Raw genomic sequence first — 20,689 nt, 5'->3', positions numbered from 1 at the left:
TTAAAAATGTAGCCTATTTGCATTACCAGATAATTTTACTTCCAAAGCATCAACTTTGGGAAAATGTGTTATAGTTAAAAGGAAACATGAAATTTGACAACAGTTTTTTTAAAAATGCATCTCATCAATGAAACAGGGTTGACTATTAACTGCTTAGTTAGCTTCACTACTTAACGGCTACCATCCTAGCCTTGGAGGGAGAGAAGAAGAGGTAGGCACAGCTCCACCATGTCTAGCCCCAGAGGCAAATGAAAGGCCTCCCCTCTATCTTAACTGCCAACACCTTGGCCTCAAAGAAAAAGAAGAACTGGCAGTATCTGCTGGACTTGATCCCCTTCCCCACTGCCATTCCCTTCTCCTTTTGTGTCATGTCATTTTAAACTGTAAGCCTCGAGACAGGGAACTGTCAAATTAGCAACCTGTAAGCCGCTCTGAGAGGCTTTATAGGCTGAAGAACATGGTATTACATACTACTATCAATAACAACAACAACAACAACAACAAGTTAAGCATTGGGAACAGAATAATTTCTACGTATTCACATCATTCATGCAACCCTAAGGCCTGCAAAATCTAGTTTAAAAAACCCGAGATACCTATAATGTAAGTGCTCACAGAAGCTAGAGCCACGTCTCCTAGGATGCAACTTGCCCATTTATCACCTACTTATCTTCCCAATGATAGATGACATAGTATGTTTCATATTAAAAAGATTCAGAAGTAGTCAGTTGTGATGTATTTCTTAAAAGTTAATAATTTTACATTCTTGAATTAAATATTTTAATAACATTGGACAACTACAGCAGCAGAAACTGTAGATGTAGTTAACAAACAAACAAAAAAGCCATGAGAAGTTACTGTAATTTCATATAAAACAGAAAAGAACAAAGGAAAACATGATCACATTATGCACCATAACCAGATTTTGAAAAGTTCTAAAAAAATGAAAAAGTGACAGGTCATTACAGAAATCAATATAAACAAATATCTAGTTATTTGTTTTCCATTCTGAAATTCCATTATTGGTTATATTTCTATCTCGTAGTCTCTCCAAGAATCTGAGAATAGCATTTTTGAGCAGTAAGGCAGAGAGAGAGATGGTGATGTTTAAGGCCACATATGTGGCTCTTGGGGTATTTGAACTTGAAAGCTAATTTTTAAATTCAATACTATGCATTGTTAAAAGTTGTTTAGGACATGACAATTATAAGCAATGATATCAGAACAAACTTAATTTTGCATAGTTGGTATATTTGTATGAAGGTAAAATTAAATGACATTCTACCATTTCTAACTAGTTGATTAGCACAGAGACCATATGTTGGGCTAAGGCAGATAATAATGTCTTTAAGGCAAGCAATAATACAAAGAGAAATACCATGCATCTGGGGCTTGGGCTCCAGTTAGGTGCAATTTTAAGGGAAAAAACACATTCATAATTTGGGTGGTCAGCTATGACAAAGCCTATGCATCATAAAGATCCTGGTAGAATAAGAAATAGTAGTCATATGTAAACCCAGCCATGTTTATGGCCCTGTGTGCCCGAACAAGCACTTTATCATACTCTACATAGTGATTCAAAAAGAATGGTGTAAAAGTAAAACTATTCTTATTTGGTTTTGCACCATTCTTTTTGAATCACTCTGTATTTTGGAAGACATTTAGAGGTTAACATACAGAAATGTAATCATTGGCAGAATATGTGTCTCACATCATTCAATCATTAGGATTGACACTTTAGTGTCCTGATGCATGGCAACAGATAAGGAATGGGAAAATATCAGCAGCATTCTGTCACTGGGAAACAAATGTGATAATAGTACCATATTGTATTATATACTGTAGTACTATATTGATACTAGGGTTGGTACTAGAACATGACAGTACTGATCAATATTCATAGCATTTATATAGCCGTACGTGTTAGGTGTGTGCATGTTCCTGCAAGTTGCCTAGTTGACTTATGGTGACCATATGATTTTCACAAAGTTTTCTTAGGGAAAGAATAATGCAGGCTAGTTTCAGAAAAAGACAATGGCAAACCTAGCCTGTAGCACTTGCTATTCCTTGGCTATACAGAAGAAATTGCTGAACAATGGAAAAGGTAGTTCATTTCTAAAACTAGCAAAACATTCACTGTTATGATGGACAGGATGTTTCTAGAGAGAATGATAATGTGGCCCAGTCCTTTGTAATCTACACATGCATGTAGGGGACCTCAGGCCATCTAGTGGAAGAACTGGTGGCCAGAAGAAAATGAAGCGCTTCATCCAGGCACAGTACTGGGGTGGAAGCCAAATTTGCTCTTGATCATCTCAGGAAAAAGCTTCCCCTGTATTTCTTACAACCACAGTCTGAAAATGCTGCCTCAGTTCCGTGCAACCGTGAATACTCTGTGAAAATGCAGAAATGTAAGGTACTGCACTTAGGGCGGAAAAATGAAATGCACAGATATAGGATGAGTGACACTTGGCTGAACAAGACTACATGTGAAAGGGATCTGGGAGTCCAAGTAGACCACAAATTGAACGTGAGTCAACAGTGCGACGTGGCAGCTAACAAAGTCAATGCGATTATAGGCTGCATCAATAGAAGCATAGTGTCTAGATCAAGAGAAGTAATAGTGCCACTCTATTCTGCTTTGGTCAGGCCCCACCTGGAATATTGTGTCCAGTTCTGGGCACCACAATTTAAAAAGGATGTTGAGAAACTGGAGCGTGTCCAAAGGAGGGCAACTAAAATGGTGAAGGGTCTGGAAACTATGTGCTACGAGGAAAGACTTAGGGACCTAGGGATGTTTAGTCTGGAGAAGAGAAGGTTAAAAGGTGATATGATAGCCCTGTTTAAATACTTGAAGGAGGGAGCTAGCTTGTTTTCTGCTGCTCCAGAGACTAGGACTAGGACCTGGAGCAATGTATGCAAGCTACAGGAAAAGAGATTCCACCTCAACATTAGGAGGAACTTCCTGACAGTAAGGAAGTGTAGTGGGGTCTCCTTCCTTAGAGGTCTTTAAACAGAGACTCGATGGCCATCTGTCAGGGATACTTTGATTTAGATTTCTTGCATGGTAGGGGCCCTTGCGATCTCTTCCAACTCTATGATTCTTTGAAAGTAGGGCAGGAGGCTGAAGATTTGTTAGGATGTGTGATAGGAACAGTAGAAGCAGGGGCTGCCCTTACATTTTAGCAGATCAACAGGTTACCGTCTTCTAATTTTTTAGTTGGAAAGATACTACTTCAGGATGTAGCATTGCTCCAAAGGCATGTTAGGAAAAACCTGGTCCTTAGCTAGATTTCAGTTTAAAGAACTAAGGCCTGTTACAGACTGCCAAAATAAAGCTGCTTTGGGTCTCTTTGGAGGCATGCTGTTTAAATGATGCATGCACCCTAAGAGTCCGGAAGCTGCACCAAAGCTGCACTCCAGTGCTTAGGACTGGAGTGTGGCTTTGGCGTGACCTCCGGACTCTTAGGACCCATGCATCAGTTAAATAGCATACCTCCAAAGAGACCCGAAGCAGCTTTATTTTGGCAGTCTATAACAGGCCTAAGTTTAAATGAAAAAAATATTATAGGGTTGTATTAGATTATACCACCAATAATCCCTTACCACTGGCTATGCTGGCTAGGGCTAAGAAATGCAGGGCTGGAAAATATCTGGACAGCCACAGTTGCTCCAACCTTGTACTATTTATACTGGTAAATTCTTACACTTGTAATGAAAAACTCTCTCTCTCTCTCTCTCTCTCTCTCTCCTTTTTGTTGAACTTCCTTCCTTCCCAGAAAGGAAAAAAAGCTATAGCTCTAAGGGTTCAGAACCTGTTTTAATGTATATAAAGTACAGAGGGAAAGGCGAAAACTCTGCTTTGTCCATAGAACATCAATGGAAGTGACTGAAAATTAAACCAATTCCTCTGTCTAGAAATCCCATCCTTAATCTCACATTTTAAACAAAGGAGAACATGAGAGATTTTGAAGAAAAACGATTAACTCTTAACTAATATTCAAAGTTGTTTTTTTAAAAAATGTTTTCTGAAAAATTAATTACAAATAGATAAGGACTATGAATGAACGTTTTCTACCTCTACAATGGATGCGATCTAAGATTCTTCAAGAATAATTTGAATGTGGGTACGTATCACTATCAATAGCTATTTGTATACATTTATGTTTTTGACAAAAGTGTTTCGGTATCTGTTGTAACGTTCTGCACCCAGATCAAAACAGAACAATAGACTGGATTAACATGTCAAGTTGTAGTAAATTACAAAACATATGCTAGAAATAATTACTATGCATCTGACACAGCTGCTGAACCTTTTAGTCTGACAGCAGACACAAGCAAGCACAATGTTTTCAAATTTTGAAAAACATACATTATTCAAATACAGGCTTTCAGAGTTCATGCCATGAATTCATTTTTAATTTTTGTCCCAATTTAACAAGAATTGTTTTGAATTGACAAATCACTTTAGTACATTGGCTATCAAATTGTATGCAAACCTAAATTCTGTGAAAACAAAAACAAAAAAGGGTTTTGTTGAATTTTGAATGTCTTCTTTTTAATTTAGCTAATGATCTAACATCTAAAGTCCATCTCTACAAACATGTCATTGGATCTTGTATTAGATTTATTACTGTGGGTTTGATTCTGGGGCACTATCCCTGCCAAGTTTTCATAGACACTGGCACAAAATACAAATTCTAGAGGGTGTCATCTTTTATATAACTGGCAAAATCTGCAAGTCCCCATGGCATCACACTCCAACATCCTTTAGTACTGTTACATACTCAGTTCCAAAACTATATTGAAATTATATTATACAGCTTCTTTCTATTCCAAGTAAAAATAGTTTCTGCTTGTGACAACTTCTTTGATTGTAAGAATATTTACTCAGAAATTAGTCCTATTAAGTTAAAGAGAATTCCCAGATAATGAGATTTGCGCCTGAAAGTAGTTTCATTATGACTACTGCCTGCAACTAGCAATTACTAGTTAACTATATTCTAGTAACAGCAACAGCAATTAAAATTCATTTAGGATAAGCTGTGGATTGCTCCTTCAGCCTTCCTGAGACTGTTCCAAATGATGCTAATGCACATGCAAATCTAACTATATGATTCATAGAGAGTATTCAAAGATATCGCTGTGTTAAATCTGTAAAATCAGTCTGTAGAGATCAGTATGTATATATAATCAATCTGTATAATCAGTATGTAGAAAGGTGCTACATGATCTCGCTATTCACAGAGACTATAAAGAAGTAGCCCAGGTTTTTGCAGTGGCAAAAAGTGTGTTTGCCCATGTAAAGCTAGTTTGCTAGTGGCACCTGTTACTAGAGATGTATGATTTGGCCACAATGACACATGATTAATTACATACTGTCTTGATTATTCTTAAATTTTCTACATAAGGTTGCCTTCAAAGAACATTCATAAACTTCATCTGGCCCAGGCTGCTGCGGCCATACAACTTTCCTTTTACAGTACAATATTTAGCCACCCATCTCTAGGCACAATTCAAAGTGCTGTAAAGCCATTGGACTTTGATCTAGGCTCTCTGAAGCATCTTCCCCCATACAAGCCTGTCTAACCTTTCACATACATGTACTTCTTTCAGTTCTGCCACTCTGAGGGGCATATCTGGTGAAGACCAAAAGGAGGGCATTTGTAGTGGCAGTTCTGAGGCTGTGGAACTCCCTTCTCTAAGGGATGTTAAGCTGGCCCCTCCCTATTGTCTTAATTCTAGCAGATGAAGACTTCATTTCAGCAGACTTTCAGCAATTACTTGGCTAATAAAAATAGAGTTTTATCCACCAAGTTAAGTGAGAGAAAAATACAGGTGGGTACTTTTTAGCTTTTGTGATAATGCATGTTCTTTCATAGACTGCAACTTCCATCTTCCAGTTCCCAAATTGACTGAGATTTGCGATGTGTGATAAATGGGAGTTCATTTTAATTGATTTGATTCTTCCTACTTTTTAACGTTTTAACGATTGTTAGGTGGATGATCTTATCTAAACCTTGAAGTGGTTTTTTAACGTTGTCTTATTTAATTCACTGGAAGCATATTATGTATTAAATTTGGATGTTATTTGATGGAATATTTTATAATTCTGAATTGCTGTCATTGGTTTTATATTTTATCATGTGAATGGCCTTTGGCTTAAGCATTAATAAAGATTGATTGATTGATTCTTCCTACTAATACTATTATTTGTGTTTTCATATTCTAATTTAATGCGTTTTAATTGTACCTGCTTTTTAATCTTCTTGGGAGCTGGTTTGAGTGCTAGTTCATGAAGAATAATGGAGTCTCCAGGAGAGATTTTGGCTGGAGGAGGAATGTGGAGAATATTGTCACATGTGCCAAGCTCCTACAGCTCACCAACAGTTATTCAGGAGAAGGAGAAGATGACAGTAGTGTAATCAATATTCCAAGCCACCCCTCCTATAGTACCTTGGCTCTAAAGCAGTGGTTCTCAACCCATGGGCCCGGACCCCTTTGGGGGTCGAACGACCCTTTCACAGGGGTCGCCTAAGACCATCGGAAAGCATATATTTGCATGTAGAAATGAAAATAATTTTATGGTTGGGGGTCATCACAACATGGGGAACTGTATTAAAGGGTCACGACATTAGGAATGTTGAGAACCACTGCTCTAAAGATCTTCAAAGCCAGGCATTCAAATGATAAGTGGCTTGGAGCTGGTGGCAGTCTCCTCCCATTTCTGCCATTAAAGCAGATTCTTGGTATCTGCTGAGGTTTGGTACCAGGACCCCCGTGGATAATAAAATCTGTGGATGCTCAAGTCCCACTAAATAAAATGGCATAGTAAAATGGTGTCCCTTATATAAAATAGAAAATCAAGGTTTGCTATTTGGAATTTATACTTTTTTTTGAATATTTTCAAGCTGTGGACACTTGAATCTGTGGATAAAAAAATCCATTGATAAAGAGGGCCGGCTGGAATGTTATCCCAACCACAATGGTATGGTATTTTCTCCTCTCCATTGCAGTCCCCCCATTTTCAGTGTCCCTCTTCAGCAGAGGTTGTTGTTTTTGTGGTGGGAGAGGAAGGAATGGATTAGAAGACAGAGGGCAAAAACTAGTGAAAAAATGTCTTCAAAACTATGCTGAGGGGGGGCACTCTTATTATTAATTAGTGTCCAGACCAAAGTTGTTTCTATTACTCAGATAAATTTAAAACAGTTTCCTTTATAGTAGAAAGGAACAGTTAATTGGGGGGGGGGGAGTACAGTAATTCCATAAATCTCTTGTTCTCATAATGTATACAGTTCACAGCACTCTTCCTGAATTTGGCTGAAAGGGTTTTCATTTCATTGTCACCAAGAACTGCATTTATTCTCTCCCAAGCCTAGGGTATGGGGCTTTGAAACTGTGGGTCTCTTAGAAGTAGCTTTCCCTATACATGCCCTCCCTGACAAATGGTGGGCACCATTTGAAAGGCATCTGGTACTGGTGGATTATGCTATAGAAATTGTGACCATTTTGAAAACAGATGCTGATTTGCCTCATTGATTTTCCACAATTAACCATTCTATCATACAGAAGTAACAAGAGATTTTTCAAGTAGTAACATGTATTTTTCAGGGATACATACTGGGGCTTCTGCCAGAGCAAAAATGCAGATGTGTTTTTTGAAAATACATTCCAGGTGTCCCAAGCTTTCAGCCTTTTTCAGTAAAAAATGAGATCATATAATATCTAACAGGCACTGGACGATACGGTGGCAGTGTCCTATACCTAATAAAGGATACTGCCGGATGCAGTGCTATGCCACTCATATAGAACTCTCTCCTGGGGCCTAGAGTGTATGATTTGGTGTAGCTCAAAACCTATTGTTAGTGGATAACCACAGTTCCCTATTCATCAGAGAATACTGGCTATTATTGGGACAGTGGTGTCAACAGTATTAGGTAGACAAACAAAACAAAGGGATGGGTATACTGCTTTGACACCTGCAGAGAGTTACTGTTCCAGAGGTTTTCATATATAATTTGGGATGGCCCAAAGCCTAGTTCTTTATTCATTTGCATAGATTTTGGCTATTACTGGTGTAGCAGAAGTATGTCACAGGCATCTGGTACTTAAACATATGGTAATCACTTTACCTAAAGGTGTGGGTCACCACAAGATGCACTTGAAGTCTGCTGTAGATATGCTGCTTTACCTAGGTATGCTTCAGGGGTCGACTTAAGTAAAATCTACATGTATTATGTGATTGCTGAAGTTTTATCTCTATCTTCCACTTCTTGAACTACAAAACTTACTAAAAATTACTTCAGCTTTATTCATCCATTCGTTTCCTATTGCTTGAACTAAAAAAGACAGAACAACACATTTGTTGGCCTCTTGTCATAGAGAAGGCATTGCTTACTGGGATCCTTATAAAGGCAGCATTTTTACAGTCTACACTATATTTCATACTTTTAACTATCAATGGACAATTGTAAACTTCTCTTCTAATACTCCTCACATATGAATTAATGTATTAAAATTCAATTCACAGTCTAATATCTTTGTAACATATTTTCCAACGCTATTAATAGTTCTTGAGGAAACCTGCCAAGAAATTACCAAGTTCTTTGTTGCCAATATGTTACTGATTTATTTAACACGTTTATATCCCGTTCTCTATCATAGGATCTCAGGGTGGCATACAATAAAATCAATTTAAAACATTAACAATTGAATTAAACTATCTGACAAGTTAGAACAAGTCAGTTCAAAATCAGGTAACTAATTTTATGGTAATTTAATAGCATGTACTGATTTGGATGAAATCAATTAGGCCCCAAAGGACTTGATTCAAAGCTACACTTTTACTAGGCAGTAGTGTGTAAGGAGTGTTGGTGTCAATTAGGTCTCCAAGGGGACAGATTTCCACAACTCGGGTGGTCCTTTAACACATCCTTGTACAGTGTATTGCCCATAATAGTAAGATACAGAAGGATCCCTATGGCAGATCCTTGAGCAGGTGTGTGTGTGTGTGTGTGTGTGTGTGTGTGTGTACAGTTGGCTCTCTCCACATTTGCAGCTTTGACTTTTGCAGTTTTGATTATTTGCAATTTTGATTAATATATTCTCCCTAGGAATCTCTAGGTTCTCCAGCACAACTCTGCCAAAGGTTGACCACAAGGGTTGGGCTGGAGAACCTAGAAGTTACTAGAGAAAACAGTTCTTTAGGCATTTGTAGGTCTTCTAGCATGATTCTATGATCAACTTCTGGCAGATGTTGACCACAGAGATTCCTAGAGAGGTGCATTTGCGGTTTTTCCACATTCATGAGGGTCATTCACCCATGAACCCAGCAAATGTGGAGGGACCACTGTGTGTATGTGTGTAAAACATATCCTTCAAGTAGTAAGGTTCCAAGCCATTTCACACTTTAAATGTCATAATCAACACTTTGAATACAGACTGGAACCTTACTGTCAGCCAATGCAACTCCTTCACTGTTCAAAGACATAGGCCTGATTTACACGGGCCTTTGCTGCGCCCCCGTCACATGCTAAGGGTTGGCCAAGGACGCACCGTCCATATTGGCCTCACCCCTAGCACGTGATGGGGGCGTCAAAATGGCGACGCCCTGTACACATGGGTGCCACCATTTTGACGCGACTGACTTTTAGCATCCACACGTCCTGGCGCCTTTGTGATGCCACAAGTGTGCCAATGGCGCCTTGTGGCATCACAAAGGTGCCACAAGAAGAACCTGCTTTTTGCGGGTTCTTTTTGTTCCGTGATGGAGCCGCGCGGTTTGTCCGCTGTGGCTCCCTCGCGGAGCAAACCAGGGCGGCAGGAGACTGCCCTTTTTGGGCAGTCTATATCCCATCATAGCTGTGTTAGTCTGGATTGAGTTATATACAAAGGGATCTTTTTGCACCTTTGAGATTATTGAGAGAAAGAGGTTTGTAGCATAAACTTTCATAGACTGGGTCTACTTTGTCAGATGCAACTATTGGTAGACCATTGTTATACATTTTCTGTGTGTTCTGGTCAACCAAGTTGAGCCCTCCCTTTGACATCTGACATTATCAGACCTCAGAGGGAGAGAAAGGCCAGCTAGCTCCAGACCTGGCCTAAAGGAAGAAGGAGAGTCATCCCTCCAGTCCATCTGTCATGGTCCAGGCCTCAGAGAGAAAGAAGAACTGCTGGACCTGATCCCCTTCCCCAACACCTTTCCCTTCTCCTTTTGTGCTGTGTCTTTTTAGATTCTAAGCCTAAGGGCAGGGAACCGTCTAATTAACCATTTTGTAAGCCACTTTGAGAGCCTTTGTGGCTGAAGAGTGGGGTATAAATACTTAAATAAAAAAAAAATCTAGCTGTTGTGTTTTGCTCTACCTGCAGCTTCCAAGTCATGTAAGAGGGGAGCCCCATTATAGTTTGCATCACAGTAGCCTAATCAAGAGGTAATCAATGTATGAACTACTTTTGAAAGTTAACTCTGTTCGGAGAAGGGCACAGATAGCGCACCAGCCAAAGCAGGCACCAAGTCAACATGACCTTCAGTGAGTGAGATGGATCTCGGAATACTTCTAAGCAAAGCACCTGATTCTTCTCCTCCAGAAAAGGTAACTTATGCAATTCATTGACCCATGAACCATCAATCCACGGATGCCCTATCTTATTGGGATTTAGCTTCAGTTTGTTAGCCCTCATCCAGCCCATTACAGCTTCTAGACACTGGTTTAGCACTTGCAGAGCTGGTGCCAACAAGAAGTAGAGCTGAGTAGACAAGAATGAACCAGTGGTATTACCAGCTTATGTGAAATGGCAAACAAATTATCATGACACTTATTTGCCACAAATTTTACGTTCAGACAGAATGCTGGTTGCATATGGTCAGACAACAATTCTCCATGGTAACTGATGGATACACACACACACACGTATATGGCTATGGACAAATATACCAGTCTCTCACAAATTTAAGTCAAACAAGTGATGTTTTAACTCCTTCTGTATTTTGATGACAGTAATATATTACTGTTAGTATGCAAATCCTTTGTGTCAAATCCAGTGAGCCATTTTTAAAATTTAACAAGCTCATAACATGCAGTGATGCTGAACTGTTACCTGCAAACTCTGTAGCCCATCCAGGAAAAAGCTGAGAAAGAAAGAGCTTTTGTAAGCAACTGCTCACCTATATGGCCTCCACTGTTGTGACCAGAACATTCAATTTCCTCTGGATGAAGTGTAAAAGCATACAGAACAAAAGCCAAGAAATAAAGCAGAATAGTTAGAAGCTCAGCCAAAAATGCAAAAGAAGAGTTACTTTAAAAAAAACAACTGTACAAAGCATAGCATCAAAAGCCTTCAATATGCCTCTGCTTTAAAATAAATCAGTGCATTGTTCTACAGTTGAGCAAGAGATTCTAGAATAAGGCAACATGCAGCTTAACTTTTCACCTTTTTATTGCCTCTTCATGATAGAAAATAATTTTTTAAAGGGCATTCTATTTTGTATTTTATTGCAAGATAAAAATATGACAGTTGAAACGTGAAGATAAAAGAATACTGAGAGTTTTGTGTTTGGCTCAATGGATCGGACAGAAAGGTTGGGTTTTGTTTTGTTGATGACCATAATCTCTCTGCTTGATATAAAGTAGACCTGGTGCATATTTTACTATGCCAGAAGTTCTCTATCAAAACAAGCTACAACTTTCTAAGTTGTTATAATATGAAATAAGTGAACTGGAGCTGTTATATGTTTGTTCTGATTAGTAACAGCGGAACAAGTTATAAAGAAAACGAAACTGGCCTAGATCCAGCTTCATGCTCATGCTGCAGCACTAGTAAGGTACAACAAGGTACAAAACTGTCTTCCCTGCCACTACCACCTGTAGCACTGAAGAGTGTCTGAAAACTGGCAATGGATTGTTTCCCAGTCCTCTAGAGTTTTTAGCATGCAATAGCAAAAACAAAGGGAAAGGTATCCTAAATATATCCTTGAAGATCTGTAATAAACCAACTAGGTCTTTTAAAATAATTTCAAAGATTTCAAAACCACAAGCAGAGCTAACACCACCTTTAGAATGCTTTGTACAAACACACCTGATTTACTATGTAAAGTTTATTTTTGAACATTCACATGAATTAGAACAGATTCACAAATCCAGCAAGCTCAATCTGGGTACAGAAACATGTTTCTGCAAGCCAGGCCTGTTGCTTGCATCCCTGTATCCTGTTATGATCCTGCTATGGAGAGAAAGAATAAAAACAAAAACAGATATCTAGCAATGGGACAATACATGTGGAACCCCTTGCCCTACCCCACAGAGATCTCCATGTATGCACACCAATCTTATGGATAGACGTCTTCTCTCGCTTCAATTCTCAAGATTTGAACTACATACCAATAACTAAATGAGTGGTTGTTTATCCTGTATGTATTGCTATATCTGCCATTAATTTCTAATTGCTTCTCAGCCTGTTGGCTTGAAGTCAAGAGTACTGTAGTATCTAACTACTTTTAAAGGGGGGAACATTTAGTTCACCTCATTTGCAAGCCATCTCTGTGAGCCAGCAGGAGAACTTACACATGTACCTTCCATTTCCTCTGAGAAGAAAAGGGAAAAATAGGAGGCAGAGACAGATTACATGGACCAAGGACACAATGGAAAGATAAACTGTTTAAAATGTAGGAGAAAGCCACCTACCACACTGAACTGCTTCCTCAGCTTAGAACAGCCAAAAAAATAAGTAGACATGATTGACATTTTGAAACAATATATTTAGGAAGTAGTGGTAAAATAGGAAAAAACATACAGCTGGGAAGCATAACATGTTAAGAGCATATGTTGCAGTAAATCTGAACCAAAATGTACATTTTCAGCTTTGTTCAAAAAATCATCTTTACCATAAAGCTGCTTCTTCTTTAAGTGGGAAGGGAAGAGACAAAATCCCACTTTCACAACATTAAGCAATGGGATAGTACATTTTGCAATGCTTCTCCCCATCCTTTCCCTATCCTAGCCACAGTTAAGAGATTAGGGATGGGTCAAATACATACAGACTCCCTCGGCTAATCTGTTCCCCTCCTAAGCATGGGTTGCCTCTTTGAATTATTATGCATCATAGTTTACAAATGTGTTGCATAGCAATAAACTATAGTTGTTCATGATTTCATCAGTGGACTTTAATCTAGGGGTTTTTAACCTATTTTAAACTTTAATTTGAAATAGGAAAGGTTGCAAGTCCACCCTGCACAGCAATAAGATTGATTAATGCTACAAAGATGTGTTACAGGAGGAAATAGTACACAAAAGAAGGGGAATAAGCACAGAACTGCACAGCCATTTCCACAGCCCTTAACAATGTTAAGCAGCAGAAATTGTTAGATCAGCCCTGACTTGTAAAACCATTTCTCTGTAAGAAAAAAATACTTTACATATTCAAACTATGTTCAGCACAAGGATTAAGTAAAATCTATTTTACAGTGAGTTTTTTTAAAAAAAAATTCCACTGCATTTTGAAGATTGATTTAACTCTTCTGCAGATGAACCCTCAGTAGTATTACCCTACAATATCACTGATTGCTTTGGTTTCTTTTTTTTGGACTGCCCACCAAACCGATTTGCTTTGATTTCTTTTTTTGGACAGTCCACCAAACTCCTTTCCTACAATTTCCTTTAGTACCACTTCAGAAGATGCACTCCTCTGACCAAATGTTATCGATCAACACTGGCAACTGATATCAAAGCAAAGTCCCTATATATAATTTTCTTAATAGAAATTATTATATTGTGTGTTTTTCAAAGAGGCTGGCTCCCTGATGGATGAGAAAGGTTCTTCCAAATATCACGAAGAGCCATCTCATTGCTAGTCCAATATACAAGGGCTTCAGGATAATGTGTCATGCTGCTACATGTTTGTCATTTGGTTTTTAAAAAGAGAGCTGCATATCCATATCTATTATAGTTGACAAAAAGCAGGAATGTCTTCTTATCAACATCACTCTGTGCAGCAGCTCTATTGCATCACAGAGTATCTGTTTAAAACATTCTCATGCTAAATCAGTAAAAGTAGGACCCTGCAATAAGTAAGAGCAAAGTGAGAAAATATAGAAATCTTTGGAGGCAAAGTTTAACTTGCTAACAACTATGGTAAAACATTTTTAAAATTTACATTAAATAAAGTTATACAATTCAAAGATTTACCCAAGAAATTAACTATATATATATATATATATATATATGATTTTTGCAATGGAGAACATTTAGGCAAAACATACTGAAAAATAGTAAGTATATTCTTCTGCAAGATGAAAGAGCAAATCACAAATGGAATCTGTATTAGTATACTGCCCTCAAAGCAGCAAATATCCAATTATAGAGCAAATTTCCCAAGTAATATATGACACTAGCTTCAGACAGTTGAGGACAAGCAGGCAAGCATATGGCAAAAGCAACATTGCTTTTGCAATAGTGATAATGAGGAAGAACACCACAGTATTCAAACCCAGAGGAAATGAAAAGGAAGATGCACTTGGCTTTCTGACCTGTACAAATAGTTCTTTTATAACACTGGAAGATCAGGACGTAGAACTTTAAATTGCAATCAATAGTTGTAATCAATATAACAAGAAATTTGTTATACACTGTAATTTCAGTACTTGACTACCATGCAAAATTGGTAGTATGCACAATTTATTCTCAAAATAATTCAAATACATAAATTAGGTTACCATTTTTTTTACAAAAAAATATTGGGTGGGAATCAGAATCAGGGGTCCTCATGTTGTTGTATGGCAAGTTTGGCATCGGTAGCCAGCACAGTCAATGGTGAGGAGTGCGGATGTTGCAGTGTTAACATCAGCAGGGCTCATGTTCCCATCCCTAGTTTAAATGCACAATCCGAATCACAGGATGTATACTGAAACTAACCACACAAAACTATTTGACTAGGCTTCAGTACTTATTTCTATCACATAGTGAAAATAAAGATGTAATTCCGTTGTATTTGGGGAAAACATATTGGCTTTCAAATAATATATTTTTCACATCTGTAACACACTAATTATAGATTATTTTTATAATTCTTTTGGTTACAGATTAGATATAACAGATATTATAGCTATGAATAAGACTTATTTTCTCAAAACCTGAACTGTCCGTACTGTATTAATAAAAAACCTATTTGCTAAAACTGGGGAAAGAAGCTGTTTTAGTTGATGTTAAAACAAACATTAAAGAGCCGATATACATGCATGCTATTACCAATTTCTTGCAAATATAAGCCTAATGCTATATTCCCATTGTCAAAGACAGAGAAAATTCTCATACGTAAGTGGCAGCCCTCCCCTATGCATAATTTCACACAACCATTTCACAGTCCAGGATTTTCCAATTATAACAGCACGTTTTAGAGGAGTCCAGTAACAGTGAAAATACATCCTTGTGTTTCAGATTTTTATCTGTGATCTCCTTTTGTGCAAGAGCCCTCCTTGAGTGAGGCAGTGAGACTTCCAGAAAAGGCATGCATAGCTTAATTTGGAGTATGCATTTTTAAAGTATAGGAGCACTGCAGTTGTACTTTTCTCTTTCAATTACATAACTGGGAATTTTGCTTTATGTATTTAATTTTTTATGTTCTCAAATTGCCAAATCTGAGGATGCTGTGTGGATGACTTACATCTGACATGAGAAATTCTGGAAAATATGGTCTGGCAAGTATTTTACTTCTTGAATTTAATGTGGGTTGGACTTATGAGATAGTCATCTGGGATGGCAGGAGGAGCAATCTACCCATGTTTGGGTTAATCCCTGCATGCCACCTGACTAGGCAGGAGCCCACATTTTTTCAGTTTCACCATTGGGACTCTTCCCTCCTTTGTCAGTTAAATTATCCAACCGACCTAAATATTTAAATTATATCCCCCACCCCAGTGGGTGTCGATTGCTCCTCCTGCCATTCCAAAATAACTATTTCGCTAAGTCCAACCTCTTATTTTGGGTGGTACCGGGAGCAATCCACCATGATTGGGAAGTACCCAAGCCTCCATTCTGGGTGGGATTATAAATTTATTATTAGGAGTGCAGAGGGTCCTGGTGGCACCGTGTTAATGCCCGTACTGCAGCCATTCACAGCACAAGGTTGTGAGTTCAATTGGAGGCGGGCTCCAGGGGCCCACTGAGCCTTGATCCTTCTGTAGGTCGCTAAAATGGTACAGTATGCCTGCATCATACGCCGGCACATTATATGCTGCTTTCAGCATATGCTGAAACAGTGTTGTTTCTTCTGGCGCCATGCGGCCGAAGAAACAATGGCACATGCACTGTGGTGCGCGCAAACTGCCACGCGCCGCTGCGAGCACAAGATTATAATATTTTATTATTGGATGGGCTGAGCCTAGAATTTTTTGTTTACGCGGTGGGGGAGTCGGAACAGCCCCCACGTAAAACAGGGCACACTACACCGCTTGTTGGGGGCAATTAGCTTACACATTGTAAAACAGCTAGGAGTGTAAGTACACTGATAAGCTGTATAGAAATGTACTTGCTATTGCTAAAGCACAGTTTGCCAAAAGCAGCTGAGCTGATTTATATCTATCCAGTTTATATGCTAATAAGGTCATAGGCTCTTTCCAATCAGCTGTCTCACAAATGAATTGTAATGAAGTAGATAGGCATAAGTGGAGCTGATGCACAGCTCCCACTGAAAATGCCAAACAAACTGTGGCCTTGGCTTGTCGGCATGAATACATGCCTTAATCACAGGCTCTCTGACCTTATGTTGTGTGGACTGAATGAAACAATTAAAGCTTCGAATGCCTAAAATGTGAAGTTTGTTTAAATAAACTTTAACTGCGGTCCTTACATCCAGAGTGTTCCACATACGTTCCATTGGGTGCTTTGCTCACACACTGTAGGCAAATATATTGCCTCCACAAGTCCCCTTTTTGGAATGCTTTTGGTAAAAAAATTGGATCCATGAACAATATTAATTAATCTTGCTCAAACTTGCATTAAATTAGGATTAAATGACAAAGCGCCCGTTCTAAAACCTTCTTGCCAAAGTTATAGTCAGAAGAAAACGTGCTTTAAATGAAACTTCCTTAAAGAAGAGTCTCCCATCCTAAATGAGGGTGTACTGAAATGAGATTGCATCATAAATCAAAATTATGGCGATAAACACTTGTCCTTTAAGTTATTCAGTCTCATACCTCAGATAATCTTTCTTGTAAAAACTGTGACATGTATTTCATCTTGATTTCTTTTATTCTTAAACTATGTGAACTACACCCGTTCTCAAAAGACTCCCATGTCCTTTTATAAATATTTTAAATGATTTCTTTCTGGATGCCCAAATAGTGTTGTGGCAAATCACTAGGCAGAGTCTCTTTAACATTAGGCCCATCAAATTGTGAATGCTCATTTGAGATTTTAAGCCTATCCGTAACACTCTCTTCAACAAACATCTAAATGACTTACTACTTTAATCTAGCCATAACTTTTGATCCTAACAATAAACATTTTGGAATTTGCATGGCTTCTGTGTACCTGAAAGGTTTTTTGTACCAAGCAGTATCTTATTGAGTGATTTAACTGAATGGATATCTCAATGCAGTGAACTGTGATTGCTTGGTACGAAACAGTCTGTATAGTGGTTTGAGATTCACTATGACTCTGGAGACCAGGGTTTGAATCCTGGCTTACCAAGGAAACCCATTGGATGATCTTGGGTAAGTCCACACTTCTCAGCTCCAGAAATCTCTATGATTTGCCTTAAGGTCCCACAACATGAAGGCATGCAACAACACAGCAAAAACACATGTGTGTAGTGACCCCATTTAAACAAGTTGTGTCAAACACTCTCAAATATTGCTGTGTATTACTTCCATAGGAACTTTCACATCTATTTGTAAACTTGTCTCTACACTGGATCTGCACTACTAGCAGCCCTTTTTTGTTTATGGACTGTCTGCCTTAGAACTGATTCTATCCACACAGATATAGTGGCTGTCTCTGTTTTACTCTTTGCTGATGGAAAACAAATAGTTTTCTTACATGCATTATCCCCGGAATTAACATTAAGATGGGAGGTAGAATTACTCATTGACAGCCATAAATGCTGATCTTTCTTTCTACATCTAAGTAAGCTTTTTCCTGGCCTCACTCTTCCAATTCCCTGTCTTCTCACCTCCTCCTTAACTAGGGAACAGTGTCTTCCCATTTTACTCCCTCTGGCCGCAAAAAGATTCTGTCCTGACATTTTCTTGCTTTTTTTTTTGGGGGGGGGGGGGTTAACTTTCATTTACTTTCATTTACATTAAATGCTCTTTCTGTTCCAGTGACCCAAATCTGCCTTGCTATCACCTGAGGATATAGAGATCTTCCCTAATCCTTAATCCGTTTGCCACCAATCAGGAACTGCTTCTAGTAGACAATTACTGCTTGCAAGCGTGATCTTTACTTACTCATGGGGAAGTATTCTTTCATTCAAAGAAACTGTTTCAATATATTTCACTTAAGTAGGTCACACAGGAGTACGATGCCAAATATTCTTGTCACATTTTAATACACATGCCTTAATTGTAAAATAATCCTTTTAGCATGTTTTGTGCCAAACCTACTTGTATGCCAAACAAAGAAGTCCAAAATATGTGTTATTTGTCAGAAAGACAACAGAAAATGGTTTAAACATTCAACATAATGGGAAAACCTCATAAGCAGCATTATAGTACTTGATGTGATCATTCATTATAAACTGATTCTCAAAAGAGATGCAGAAACTTTTAGTTGAGGATAGATGTGTGTTGGGTTAGAGGTTGGTCATCACATTTATACAAGCCCACGGGGGGAAAAACTCTATCCTGAGATATAGGCAATAAATAAATAAAAATAAATAAATTGTAAGAAACTGGCAGGAAAAAAAGCTGGGAGGAAAACAATAAATGTGATGAAGCCATAGTGTCAGTATGTTTAAAGTTTGGGAGTCACATCAGTTTTCCAGAGTGTACACTACTGACCCCATGAAGGGTAGGAATTGGATAATTAACAAACAGGAAACTATTTCTCTAGTCATATTTTGTTTCCTATGTATATGACAAATAACTTTAGGGGATACTAATTCTGATTCAGCAAAGTAGGCTGACTATATTTTTGCATTCTGATTATGCGGTATACCCAGGATGTATCTGTATAACTCATACATCATAACACCTAAGAAGGATAGTGCAAACCACAGATACTGATCATCAATTTGTAATTATTTTCTTAATAAGTCACACAGACATGGCAGCACATGCACAACAAGTTATTTTTTTCTCTTGCAAAAATTGCTGTTGAATAAGATCTAGTTTCTGACACTTAAAAAAATCACTTTTATTAGTGAAATTACTGCAGGCTTGGACTGCCATGGTTGTTGGATCCATTTAATTGTGTTGATCATTTAAGACAAGTATGATTCTACTGCTTGATAGAAGACTTACATGATTTTCTATTGGAATTTTCAAAGCTGAATATTACATTGATCTTCTTAATGCAGGCCTCCTATAAATGGTTTCAGAGAAGGGAAAAGGAAAAGAAAACAGACACTCTTTAATTTCCATTGTTATTCTGTGATTAAGAGATATATATTCTAAATAATACACTGTTTTCAAAGTTTTGATACTGAACACTGGATTTGTTGTTTTTGTAAATCACAGGTACAGCTGCGTCCTTATTCCTATACCATCCAATCGTCAATACAGATGTCATATATGATCACTGTGTGTTTTTTTCCTTTGAATTGGGATTACCAATTCGGAACTGTTTTGCCATTACTGATGTTGGCCCACAGGAAATCCAAACTATTGGGTCAATGACTACCACCTCCAATATTCTCCCCAAAGCAGTCTGGAATTTTATCAGCTTTGAATCTGAATGTAGCTACGAATATATGAACATCTACTGTAACTTTTTAAAGTTATCAAGTGGGGGACAACTAGCTTGTAAAACTGGCTCATTCCTGGAATGCTTGAAGGAATTAAACCTGCTGGGATGGCATCACCTTCAAGTTTGGCTTGCACCAGGTAGCATCATCCTGGCTCATGATCGAAGAAATCACCTTTTCTGAAGGAGTTCAGCTTCTTTACAGGGAATTGTTTATCCTCATTAGGGCCTAGTCAAACCGAGCTTCTAAAATATCTGGAAGAAAATTATATATTTATATTATAAATTAATATTTTGTAATTATTGTCTTACACAACCCCCAGGGACAAACAAACATATGTTAAAAACCACTCACAAAATATTTACATACAGCTGATACCTAGATGTAATCCATGAAATAATGATTAGCAACTTCATATGCACTACAATTTGCCATCCCATTTGCAGCTCTTTTCAAGCAAATTGGGGCTTACCTTCCTTCTTTAGATGGGGTTTTTCTTTGCACACTGGGTATATTTTAATGTAATGGCTCCTTGAGATGGGATAAATATCTACAAAAAAGAAACATTTAATAATTCAAAACATTTAATTAAAACAAGAGAGGAGGACCAGAATGATGTAATTACATAGTTTGGGGTTAAATTGTTATAAGAGATAACCCCAGACTCGCCTACTGTTGGAAGCGTTCAGCCTTGTCCAGTTAAAAATAAAGTAGTTCTGATCCATTTTGTACATTAGTATACAAAACAAATCTTAAGCTTTAGTAAGTTATCCCTGTTAAACCAGATAAA

At 38.0% G+C, this 20,689-nt stretch overlaps 1 protein-coding gene across 5 annotated transcripts in view; it reads right to left on the bottom strand.

Moving 5' to 3' along the window:
• Positions 1 to 20,689, bottom strand: part of MPP7 (membrane palmitoylated protein 7) — a 110,933-nt gene that overhangs the window by 13,734 nt on the left and 76,510 nt on the right. For 4 of the 5 annotated variants that reach the window (XR_006104730.1, XM_042476137.1, XM_042476136.1 and 1 more), the window contains exons 12-13: positions 12,684 to 12,704; positions 11,168 to 11,209 (exon numbers count right to left, since the gene is read on the bottom strand). The exons of the other annotated variant lie outside the window; for it this stretch is intronic. Coding sequence is in view for 3 of the 4 variants with exons in the window: in XM_042476137.1 (XP_042332071.1) it covers positions 11,168 to 11,209; positions 12,684 to 12,704 (63 nt within the window). In the remaining variant the exon portion in view is untranslated. The remainder of the gene's footprint in view (positions 1 to 11,167; positions 11,210 to 12,683; positions 12,705 to 20,689) is intronic. 5 annotated transcript variants of the gene reach the window in all.

This window comes from Sceloporus undulatus, chromosome 6, assembly GCF_019175285.1.
Source record: "Sceloporus undulatus isolate JIND9_A2432 ecotype Alabama chromosome 6, SceUnd_v1.1, whole genome shotgun sequence".
Classification (NCBI taxonomy): Eukaryota; Metazoa; Chordata; class Lepidosauria; order Squamata; family Phrynosomatidae; genus Sceloporus; species Sceloporus undulatus.
The sequence above is the reverse complement of the archived record's forward strand: the minus strand, read 5'-3'. Positions and strand labels throughout refer to the sequence as shown.